This window comes from Pseudonaja textilis, chromosome 2, assembly GCF_049901715.1.
Source record: "Pseudonaja textilis isolate UNSWEBS1 chromosome 2, rPseTex1.2, whole genome shotgun sequence".
Lineage (NCBI taxonomy): Eukaryota > Metazoa > Chordata > Lepidosauria > Squamata > Elapidae > Pseudonaja > Pseudonaja textilis.
Window position 1 is genome coordinate 7,188,232 of NC_141991.1, and position 11,568 is coordinate 7,199,799.

The window sequence follows — 11,568 nt, forward strand, 5'->3', positions numbered from 1 at the left end:
ATCCCCATTAGCACACCAGACAAATCTTTGAGAAAGGAGTATGCTTGAGACAATGGAGTTCTCAACTGTTATGATCTGGATTAGTATAATGTTGAGGGTTAAGCTGTCTGGTGATATAGATCTTAGGAAGCTCTTCACCTTTTGGGGACCTTCCTTTTTACTCCAGCCAGCTTATTTCCACTCCTGCCTTCACCAAGCATATCCTTTTTGTTAATCTTGGCTGGTTTCCTTCATTTTTACTAGAGAACTTTCAACACCTTTTTCCCCTTTACAGATCTGGGATTTTATTGTAGCCATAATTTATTATTTGTAGACAGTAAGCAAAAAAGGAGAGCTTTATTATGATCATGTAACATTAATATTTGAGGTCTTGCCTGTCTCCTCCCCAGATGCAGAGAAGTGCACAAGATGTCCAAAAAATTACCATCCGAATAAAGGCCAAAATAAATGCATCCCCCAAATTATAACCTTCTTGTCGTACAAAGAAGACCTGGGAATGATTCTAGCTTCCTTTGCCATCTTCTTATCTTTGGTCACTGTCTCTGTCTTAGCAATCTTCATCAAATTCTTAGAAACTCCAATAGTCAAGGCCAACAACCGGGATCTCTCCTATCTCCTCCTGGTCTCTCTCTTCCTATCCTTCTTGACTTCCCTCCTCTTCATTGGTCCTCCAAAGCCAATCACCTGCCTTCTACGACAAACCACCTTCAGCACCATCTTTTCCATCGCTGTCTCTTCTGTCTTGGCTAAAACTATCATGGTTGTGCTCGCCTTCCTGGCCACAAAGCCTGGGAACTTTGTGAGGAGATGGCTGGGAAAGACTCTGGCCAACTCCATTGTCCTTTCTTGCTCTGGTCTCCAAGTTGTCATTTGCATCGTCTGGCTGGGAGTTTCTCCCCCATTCCCTGAGTCTGACACACACTCTCAGACCAATCAGATTGTCCTGCAGTGCAATGAAGGTTCTGTTGTTATGTTTTATCTTGTCCTGGGCTACATGGGCTTCCTGGCTGCCATCTCCTTTGTGGTGGCTTTCCTGGCCAGGAACTTGCCTGGGGCCTTCAATGAAGCCAAGCTGATCACCTTCAGCATGCTGGTGTTCTGCAGCGTCTGGTTGTCCTTTGTGCCCACCTACCTGAGTACCAAAGGGAAGTACATGGTGGCTGTGCAGGTCTTCTCCATCTTGGCCTCCAGTACTGGACTGTTGGGATGTATCTTCATCCCCAAGTGCTACATTATTATTCTGAGGCCAGATCTGAATACAAAGGAGCATCTAACAGCAAACAGTAAAGATGGCTTGAAAGTGAATGCAAAATAGCATGACAATTGTCACAACCTTCTCAAAATTGTTTGAGAAGAAAACAAGTTGGTTCCCTTGGCATATTCCAGAGAAGTTAGCTTTGTTAATTTTGTTGGTAGCATTCTATGCTTCCACCACTGGGGGAAGTGCATATGATCAAATGTCTCTAGAAGTCTGTAAGGGCAGGTTTGCCTAATTTTGCCCTCTTTTGGGGAAGATGGACAGTGACCAGACCTTTATTTTCACACCCTCCACCCAACAACTGATCTAATGGTGCACTACGAAGGCAACATTAAAATGTTAAAATACTTTTCAAACATTAAAATAAATACTTAATGTTTGAAAAACATTAAAACTTAGTTCATCTGAAAGCATTGTTAAATATTGATTAGATTCTATATGTTGATATAGTTCTGGGAGAAAATCGAGTATGTAAAAGTGATGTTGAATATGGAAGGTGCCATCTTATGAAGGTCTTGTGACTCAGCCAGGAAAATTATTTCATATAGATGGAAACACGAAACAAATATTTCTCTGCTTCTAAGAATTGGAACCAAAATACAGTATGTTGTGATCAATTTTTTAAATGTCTTCCTATTCCAAAAGTGAAATGATGGAAGAATATGTTTCTGTATGGTCTGGATGTAATAAATTGAAGGACTACATTAATGTTATACTAAAAATATATGAATCTTATTTTTCTCTTTTTCCAAGTTATTTCCCCTGCCCATTTATTCTGTTTCTTTTAGTTACTATAACATACATGTACTTGCTTTGTACAATATGTTTTATTGTAGAAGGTCTGACGTATTATATTTTTCTTTCTAGTGTTCATTATATCACGGTGCTTGTGTTGTGTGTGTGTGTCAGAGGTGGTATTCAGCAGGTTCTGACCAGTTATGGAGAACTAGTAGTGGAAATTTTGAGTGGTTTGGAGAACCAGCAAATACCACCTCTGACTGGAGATTTCACAGTATCCTTCCCCTGCCATGCCTACCAAGCCATGCCCAAAGAACCGCTAGTAAAAATTTGAATCCCACCGCTAGTGTATGTGTGTTTGCACACACATGCACTTTAAAGTACACGTATAGATTGGGAGAAACTAGGCTTAGTAGCATTAACTGTGAGAGGGTGTCAGGGTTCTGATGGAAGCCCTATTCATGAGCCTCAAGCCAAGTTTCGACAAAAACCCAATTATTTATTAGGAGCAACATGTTGGCACTTTTCCCAAGTCTAGTCAGCTCTGCCCTACGTAATTTACTGCCCACCTATGACCCTGTTTCCCCCCTCCTCCCAGGGTGTGTCATAAATCACTCTCTCCAACGGAGCACTTCTCAGCCAGTCTTTGAAAACCGGGTTGCTTAGATTGGCTTTCAGAACTAAGAATATTTGCTGGTTTAATGAGGCTAATATGAAAAATTGGATGCATCTTTCTAAATCTTGAGGGTAATTTTAATTGTATTGCGATAGGGTTGATTATTTTAGTCACTGGAAATGGACCAATATATTTGGGACCCAGTTTCTTGGATAGCAACTCCAAATTTAGGTATTTTGTGGAGAGGTACACAAAGTCTCCAATTCTGAACAGTTTATTTCTTCTCTCATTTTAACCTTCTCTCAGCCAGTCTTTGAAAACTTGCAGATTGGCACACAAACCACAAACCATCATGCAGAGAAGGAAGCAGGTTTCAAGGGGTTTTAATGTCAACCAACAAATTTTCCATCCTACAAGAACGGTATTCCAACCGGTCTAGGTTAGCACTGGAAGCCTCTGCCTTACAGTGTTATTTAAAGGTATAAACACCCCCCCTAAACGCTTCTATCTCCTATCCACGCCCTTAATTATTCCCTGAATCACCTCTTATTCCCATCATCTGGTTTACTTAATAAGTCTACTATTTCCTTCCCTATCACCTATCCATCGCTCATGATTTCTATCTCCTCGCAAGTATAAACTAAATAGTTAAACTTCACACCCCCATCGCCTGTTCCTTCATCACAGTTGCTTGTTCAATTCAGCTTTGCCAGAATCATTAAATTAAGTCCAACAATCCATCAAACACAGACAGGAGTTTCCTTTCAAGTTACAGATGACTGAGGAGCTCCTCGCAGGTCATGATTCTCCCACACTAGAGATGTTGCAATTACCTGGGAGTACCTATCATCATCATCAGTGTTCTGATGATATGGCTCCTGCAAAGGTGCTGACGGGCTCAGACCATCTATCATCCCTAATGGAGCCTGACAGCACTTTTGTGGGCTGTAGAAAACATGCCTCCCCAGCTGGCTCTGGTAACCTGAGACACAATCTGGTAAAAGGTATGTGTGGAATGCGCTTCTGGTCAGAGCAACTGAACTGCTCCCATCAGATCTCTTCCCCACCTCCTTCTTAGGGCAATTCAAGAGCAAGCCAGGAAAGCTTTACGAGTTGACAGAGGATCTTGGAGTCTTAGTGGACAACCAGTTAAATATGAGCCAGCAATGTGCAGCAGCCAAAATAGCCAATGCAATCCTAAGTTGCATTAACAGAGGATTTCAATCAAGATCATGTGAGATATAGGTACCAGTATATAAAGCCAATATATTAAGACCACTTCTTGAATACTGCACCAAGTTTTGGTCACTACACTATAAAAAAAATGTTAAGACCCTACCATTTCCGACAGGTGGAAGTTCAGTCTTTTCTTGAAAGTTTCCAGTGATGAAGCTCCCACAACTTGTGAAGGCAAGCTGTTCATTCGTTGATTCCTCTCACTTCTGACAGTTTTTCAGTTACAACCATTCCAGCAACCCCATGGTCAGGTTTTCCTTTCAGCAATGGGATCTCCACACAGAAATCTTTGCAAGCTCACCTTCTGGCCAAACTAAGGGAAAATGGATTTATGTGAAGGTTGAAAAGATAAAGATTATATTTTTCTCCACTCTCCCAGCTATTTCTAAAAAGAGAGAGAGAGGAGGAGCTTAGGAGATAAAAATGGCTTCCATAACGAACGATGTGAGAAATGATGGGGAAACGCATGGTTTAAATAGGCCTACATTTTGGGGCGGGGCTTAATTTCACCTCATGCCTAGAAATCATGCTGGGCCTTCCTATTGGTGGAAGCTGTATTGTTGGAGAAACACGGTAGATAGACTAGATTAGCCATTTCTATAACAATTCTTTTTAATGAGCAAAACCTAAATTCAAAGTTTCATTTTTTTTTCTCCCTCAAGAACAAAGTCCAAAAGCAGTTTCCAAGTAGAAACAAAGTGAATTGTGTTATTTTCTTTAATCAAAGCAAGTGAATTAAGCCACCTCTGTTAACTCCATCAACTTTTGCAGCCGTTTGTCCATTGTGAGGGCTTATCCTTTTCTTGATCAGCTCCCTTACAATGAAAAGACAGAGCTGGAGCAGCTCTGAGGGATGGAAGGCAAAGCTGGAACTGATGCATCCAGAACAAATCTGTGGTCTGGGTCTCCACGGGCATTGAATCCTGGGACATGCAATGAAGTTAATCAGCCTTTCGGACCCTGAGGGTGCCAAGAGAGGATGGACAAGGAAACCTTTCCTTTTACTCTGTTTCCTTCTGTTGGAAAGTATTGCTGTTGCTCCATTTCTTTTAACTGACCGATATTACTGGATTTAATGTAAGTCTGATACTGAACTGTTTTTGACACTGGAATTTGATATTTGGATTATCCCTGGATGAAAACTGACTGATTTTACCTGTGAATGACTTTGGACTGCCTATTTTGGACTTTGCTTAACGTTTCTGGAAGTAAAAATCTACATTTACTGTACAGTGTATCTGTGTGCTGTATGTGTATTATTCAAACACTCCTCTCAAATACATCTCCCTGTATGCGTTCATTCTCCTAACGGGGAATTACCTCAACAGAGAGTGATATTGAATAACACACGACCAGCATACAGATACACTGAATAGTAAAACGTAAGTTTTACTTTCAGTAAATGGGTAAACAAAGTCCAACAAACAGTCCAAATCATACACAGTTAAAGCAGTTAGTATCAGTCCAGGGATAATCCAAAAATGAAGCCAAGTATCATAAACAGAGTTCAGTAAACGGAGTTTGCTAACAGTTGCAAAAACTCACTGCAATCTAAGTAAAAGGACGATCAGGCAATAGGGCAAAACAGGAAATGCAAGGAGAAAGAAACCAGGTTTTTGGCTCCATCTTATGGCCGTTGGAGGAACCTCAGCCAATCACAATTGCAGCATTCTCTTAAAAGATACAGTATTAAATTACTATCATGGTTTATATATTTCCAACCCAATTGTTAGGTGACTATCATTCCTAACAGATGGCTTAACTGTATTTTCCCCCCCCTGTTTCTTTCTCTCTCAAGCTGGCAATGAACGGAAGAATGAGTTTTATCAGTAATCAGAAGAGATACCAATACAGATTCTAAAAGTTGAAGTGGGAGAAAAGAATCAATGGCAAACAAAAAGTGAAGACAGAATCCAGCTAAATGATCCACGGGGGAAAAATCCTCCTTTTTCTCTGGAAATCTATGATTTGCTGGCCCAAGAAGATCTTAATGGAGAGGGGATGGGAAGGTATTTAGGCTGTGATGAAATATTTGAAGAACAATCAAACTTCAGTAACCCATGTGAATGGAGACAGGAAGGGAACAGGTATAATCAGAGCTGCCCTCCTCATTGGAGAGATGAGATGGGGGGAAAAGCATTTGAATGTAAGGACTATGAAAACAACTTCAACTACTCCGGTAACCTTGTTTCCCATCCAAAGAAACCCACTGGTGAGAATCCGTACAAATGTATAGAGTGTGGAAAGAGCTTCACAAGGAACGATAAACTTACTGCCCATGTAAGAATTCATACAGGGGAAAAACCATATAAATGCATGGAGTGTGGAAAGAGCTTTATGAGTAACAACATACTTATTTCCCATAAAAGGATCCACACAAGAGAGAAACCATACAAATGCATGGAATGTGGAAAGAGCTACAGTCACTCCAAAAGCTTTATATCTCATGAAATTATCCCCAAAGGGGAGAAACCATATAAATGCATGATATGTGGAAAGAGTTTTAACAGGTGCAGTAGCTTTGACTATCATAAAAAAATCCACACTGGGGAGAAGCCGTATCAGTGTATGGAGTGTAGAAAAAGTTTCATAAGGAATGACACACTGATTTCCCATAAAAGAATTCACACAGGGGAGAAGCCGTTTAAATGCTTAGAATGCGGAAAGAGCTACAGTCACTCCAGTAGCCTTATTTCTCACAAAATGATCCACAAAAGGGAGAAGAAGTGGAAAGAGCTTCAGCCGATGCAATAGCCTTACTTCTCACAAAAGGATCTGTTAGGAATAACATAGGTTACCTAACGTAGTTTGGGTAAAATAATATATATAAACTATGATTGTAAGTTTAAGTGTGTGTCACTTTAAACTGCAAAGCATGTAATTTTGGGTGCGGTTGTGAACCGCCATAAGAGGGAGCAAGAGAACCTGACGATTCCTGACGATTGACTGGTTTGAAGAATTGATGGTTTGTTAACTGTGTGTTTTCCCTACTGCTGAGTTGCTGAAGGAAGAAAGGAGTTTTGACTTCTTCATATCTCTACTGCGAGGAGATATATTACTGGACTGATATTTGTAAGTTTACTGACCTCTCTTTTTCGACACTGGAATTTGCAACTGAATAATCCCTGGACGGACTGAACTAGTGAATGATATATGGACAGTATGACTATGCTATAACTCTTACTGGAATAAACTATTTAACTAGCTCTGTGTATCTGTTTTACTGAGTGTAAGCTACAAAAACGTTTATCTCACATATTTTGCCTGCCTGCCTGCCTGCCGTGCAGATTCTGCTAGGGTGTATCCCTAACAGGACCCACACAGGAGAGAAACCATATAAATGCCTGGAGTGTGGAAAAAGCTTCAATCACTCCAGTAACCTTAGAACCCATAAAACGATTCACAGAGGAGAAAAATCACATAAATGCCTGGAGTGTGGAAAGAGCTTCATGAGAAGCGCAGATCTTGCTTCCCATAAAAGGATCCACACGGGAGAGAAACCCTATAAATGTATGGAATATGGAAAGAATTTCACTCATTCCAATATCCTTACTTCTCATAAAACCATCCACACAGGGGAGAAGTCATATAAATGCACCGAGTGTGGCAAGAGCTTCAGTACAAACAGTTCTTTTACATCCCACAAAAGGATCCATACAGGAGGTCTTCCAGTGGCACTTCCATCGAAGATGGATCGGAGTCTGCGATTGTGCGCGGCCTCAATTCATGGTCTTCCTGTTGGAGGGTCCCAAACGGGGCCGGAGCCACCTTGTAGGGGTGGTGAAAAAGGGGAAGACCCCCTGCTGGGTCAAGGGGAGTCACAGCTCCCCTCCCTGGCTAGGATGCAATTTGATTGAATAGGGTCTCTAAATTGCTGTTGGCACTAAAGATGGTTGCTTGATTATTAAATTGATGTACCATCAAGTCAGTGTTGACTCTTTCTCCATGATGATCTGTCCCTAACTTGTTTTTTTAGATCTTCCCTGATTATTAAATGGGACCACCTAATATCAATCCAAAAACTACCAGATTTAATTGAGTTGAATTATCTAAATTGTAAAAAAAACTACCTGGTTTAGCAGTTATGGCCCAAAGAAAGGCAGTAAAAGAACAAGTCCCCCCAGGATTGGCCTCATTTTGCTTCTTCAGCAGGTCCCTAATTAAAGTTTATACTGATATTTTTTGATTATCAATAAATGAGTGACATTCTTGAAGCATTAGTTTCAAATTGATTTTGGTAAGATAAACACATAGGTTGAAAATAATAGAATGACTAGAAGGGGTCTGTGAATGGTCTTCATTTAAGAAGAAGGAACGGAATATAAAGATATAAAATTAGGTTATCTGGTTTAGTAATAATTTTGGGGTTTTCTTTATATGAAGTCTCAGCTCTCCAGACACAGGTTTGCAATTTTTAAAAATAAACTTTATTGGTCTTTTGTATATTTTAAAAATAAAACAAAAAAATAAATATCATGACATTAACAGTTTTGTGACACCCATCTCATACATTACTATCTTTTGTGCACATTTACAAATATATACAATTTTGTGCAAATATATACATTTAATCTATGTTGCTTATCTTTAATTCCTTCATTTTCTATCTGTCTTAATTCAATCCAATTATACCATTTCCCCCAAATTCTATAGTATTCAGACTCTTCTTTCTCTTGTATCATTAAAGTCTATTTGTCCATTTCAGCACATGCCATTATTTTTTGAATAATCAGTTCATCTGATGATACACAGTTCTGCTTCCAGCATTGAGCATAAGCTATTCTAGCAGCCGTTAAGATGTGTAATACAATATATTTTATATTTTTTTCCACATTTCTTTTTGAATATCCCTAACAGAAATAGTTCTGGTTCCAATTCTACTTGTTCCTTAAGAATTTCTTGCATTGTTTAATTTAAGCCAATATTTCAACAGGACCACCACATGTGGTAGAAGGTACCCTCTTTCTTTCTACATTTCCAACATGCTGGATTCATGTTGGGATACATCTTCTCCAATCTGCGGGGGGTACAATCTGTAAAACATCTTATAAATATTCTCTTTGTATTGTGCCGGGTTTGCTTTGAGTTCATTATGTACTCTCTCTAAACAATTTGATCTTTTTATAATATCTGTAATTGCTGAATGTGTAACTTTTATAAAACATGTTTCATAGGTTTTTCCTGGAGGTCTGATTTCATTTTGTTCTACTCTTTTTATTTATTATTTGATTGATTTAGAGAGCCTCACTACTCCATGTATGTATGATTCAGGGTGGCATCTTGAGTGCTCTAATTGAAATGGTGGTGAAAAACACAACTTAATAGAAATGGTGGAAATCAAAACACTGCGAATCTCATTTCGATTCCTCTGCATTGATTCATTGTGTCCCATTCTCGTTTTCACATTACATTGCCTCTTCCTCTCCACTAGCATTTATGACAGGATGCTGGCAAAGCATAGAAGCTGAAGGTGGCAGATCTGACAGACAGAGGCAAAAGGAGTTATTACAGCTATCAGCCTGAGGTGGAATACTAGAGAAGAAAATCCACTATTGACAGTTGCTTTCTGTCCCCATTTTGCTCCCCTGGTGAGAAAACCAATCCAGGATTTGCATGCAGTGGAAGAGATGCAAATAATAAAATAGAACTGGAAGCAACCTACTAGTCCAGCTTCCTGCTCAAGCAGAAGACTTTATTATACCATTTCAGGCAAGTGAACTGTCCAACCTCTTCTCAAGAGACTTAATTTTAATTAAATTTATTTGCCACCCATCTCTCCATGGGACTACTCTGCACAGCCTTTGCTTTTCATCAAGGCATAACCAGGCTAATCCTGGTTTTGCTCCTGAAAAAGGGGAGGAGGAGGAAGAGGAAAAATGAGTAATCTATTTTATTTTAATTTGGTTTGTCAATTGCTTACCAGATAACAGGCATAAGTAAAAACATAGTTATGAATACATGGATACATATAAGAAAAATAAAAGAAACAATAGGACAGGGACGGTAGGCATATTGGTGCACTTATGCACGCCCCTTACATACCTCTTAGGAAAAGGGATGAGGTCAATAGTAGACTGTCTAAGGTTAAAGTTTTTGGGGTTTGGGGAAGAAACCACAGAGTCAGGTAGAGTATTCCAGACATTGACCACCCTGTTGCTGAAATCATATTTCCTGTAATCAAGTTTGGTGTGATTAACCTTGAGTTTGTATCTCTTGTGTGCTTTTGTATTGTTATGGTTGAAGCTGAAGTATTCATTGACAGGTAGGACATTGCAATGTATGATTTTGTATGATTTTATGTTATGACTCCCCTTCGAATTTCATACTAAGAACGGACTGAAGGCAGCATAGTTCTAGGTTTTCTAGGTCTAGAATTTCGAGTCTGGTGGCATAGGTATTCTGCAACAAGTAGAGTGGAGAACTCTTCTTGTGAAATATTTCTGGACTTTCTCAACTGTGTTAATATCAGATACATAATGTGAGTTCCAGACTGATGAGCTGCATTTGAGTATTGGTCTACCTTTCTGTTCCTCCTGGAATTTGGAAAAAAAGGAATCAACTTGAAGACGTGTTCTTTGCAGTTAATATATTGGGAAGAAGGATCAAGAATTAAGGGCTGTTATGCAAAGGTCCCTCTCAGCAACCCCTTTGCTTCCAGCAAGAGCGGGGAGCTCGTTTGCAAAGAGATGAGACCCCTCTTCTGCTAGCCCCTTAGAAAATGTGGTCTTTCATTGTGGCACACCTACACCCTTCCCCGTGTCCAAGGAGGATTCTACTATTACAAGAATTTACTTGGTTTGATTTTGAGCTGGATAACAAATAAACATAATACCCAATAAACACAAATGGGCAGCTTCTAGAAGTAGAATTTATTCATTCAATCATATACAATAGTTGGAGGTAGTCTACATCATTAGAGGTCTGTGAGTAGAGATATATACAATAACGAGGAAACTTTGATGTTTAGATATGCAGATTGAGGTGCTCCTGCGTTGGGCATCGATCCTGAGGTGCTGCGGGCCTTGAGTTTGACACCCCTGACCTATATTAAAGGTAGTTCTTGCTTAACTGGTTCTTTTAACAATTGTTCAAAGTTATGACAGCCACAGAATGAGTTCCTTGCAGCCCATAAAGCACCCTTGGCCATTGTAAATGGTCATGCTGCCCTCTCTTAATAATCACACAACTGCACGAACGAGGTTGCTTAATTCACCCCCGTGCTCACTTAACTGCAGTGAAAAAGGCTGGAAAATTACTTCCGGTCATGCAAGTCCCTCAACTTACAGCCACAATTCTGGTTGTAAGTCAAGGACTATTTGTAATTAATCATAACCAGTATGTCTAAAAAGGCAACATTATGAACATTCAACAAACATTACAATCTTTCCTTATTGGTTGGCTATACAAATTGGCTATACAGGGCCTCTGCACATTTTAAAATTTTCTAGCATTTTGAGATAAGTTCATAGGCCAACCAATTTTACAGAGGGAACCCACTGTTTGGCTTCAAGTGCAAGCAAATTGCAAGACATATGGGAATAATGATTCCTAAATCTAATTTTATGAAATATTCGAGGAAAGATGCTTTTTAAGAGGATGATTTAAAGTACACACAAAATAACTTATTAAAGAATATTCTAAGACTGAGTTTGAAATACAGTTTTGCACAAATGATGAACATGTAATTGTTAAAATGTATAAACTTTTATTGAAATTTGAA

General features: G+C 39.4%; 3 protein-coding genes across 4 annotated transcripts in view; 2 read left to right on the forward strand and 1 right to left on the reverse strand.

The window, feature by feature from the left end:
* The window catches only part of LOC148126636 (vomeronasal type-2 receptor 26-like), a 142,237-nt gene extending 140,301 nt beyond the window's left edge, over positions 1-1,936 (forward strand). For both annotated transcript variants that reach the window (XM_087927799.1, XM_087927798.1), the window contains exon 6: positions 390-1,936. In XM_087927799.1, the coding sequence (XP_087783925.1) occupies positions 390-1,315 (926 nt within the window). In that variant the 3' untranslated portion in view covers positions 1,316-1,936. The remainder of the gene's footprint in view (positions 1-389) is intronic.
* The window catches only part of LOC113451238 (uncharacterized), a 176,876-nt gene that overhangs the window by 45,425 nt on the left and 119,883 nt on the right, over positions 1-11,568 (reverse strand). The window lies entirely within an intron of this gene.
* LOC148126639 (uncharacterized) lies at positions 5,601-6,602 on the forward strand. Its single transcript, XM_087927647.1, has one exon. The coding sequence runs from the start codon at positions 5,850-5,852 to the stop codon at positions 6,600-6,602; it is 753 nt and encodes a 250-aa protein (XP_087783773.1). The 5' UTR covers positions 5,601-5,849.

Coding starts and splice junctions, on each gene's coding strand:
- LOC148126639 (XM_087927647.1), top strand. CDS start 5,850: ATGGGAAGGTATTTAGGCTGTGATGAAATATTTGAAGAACAATCAAAC.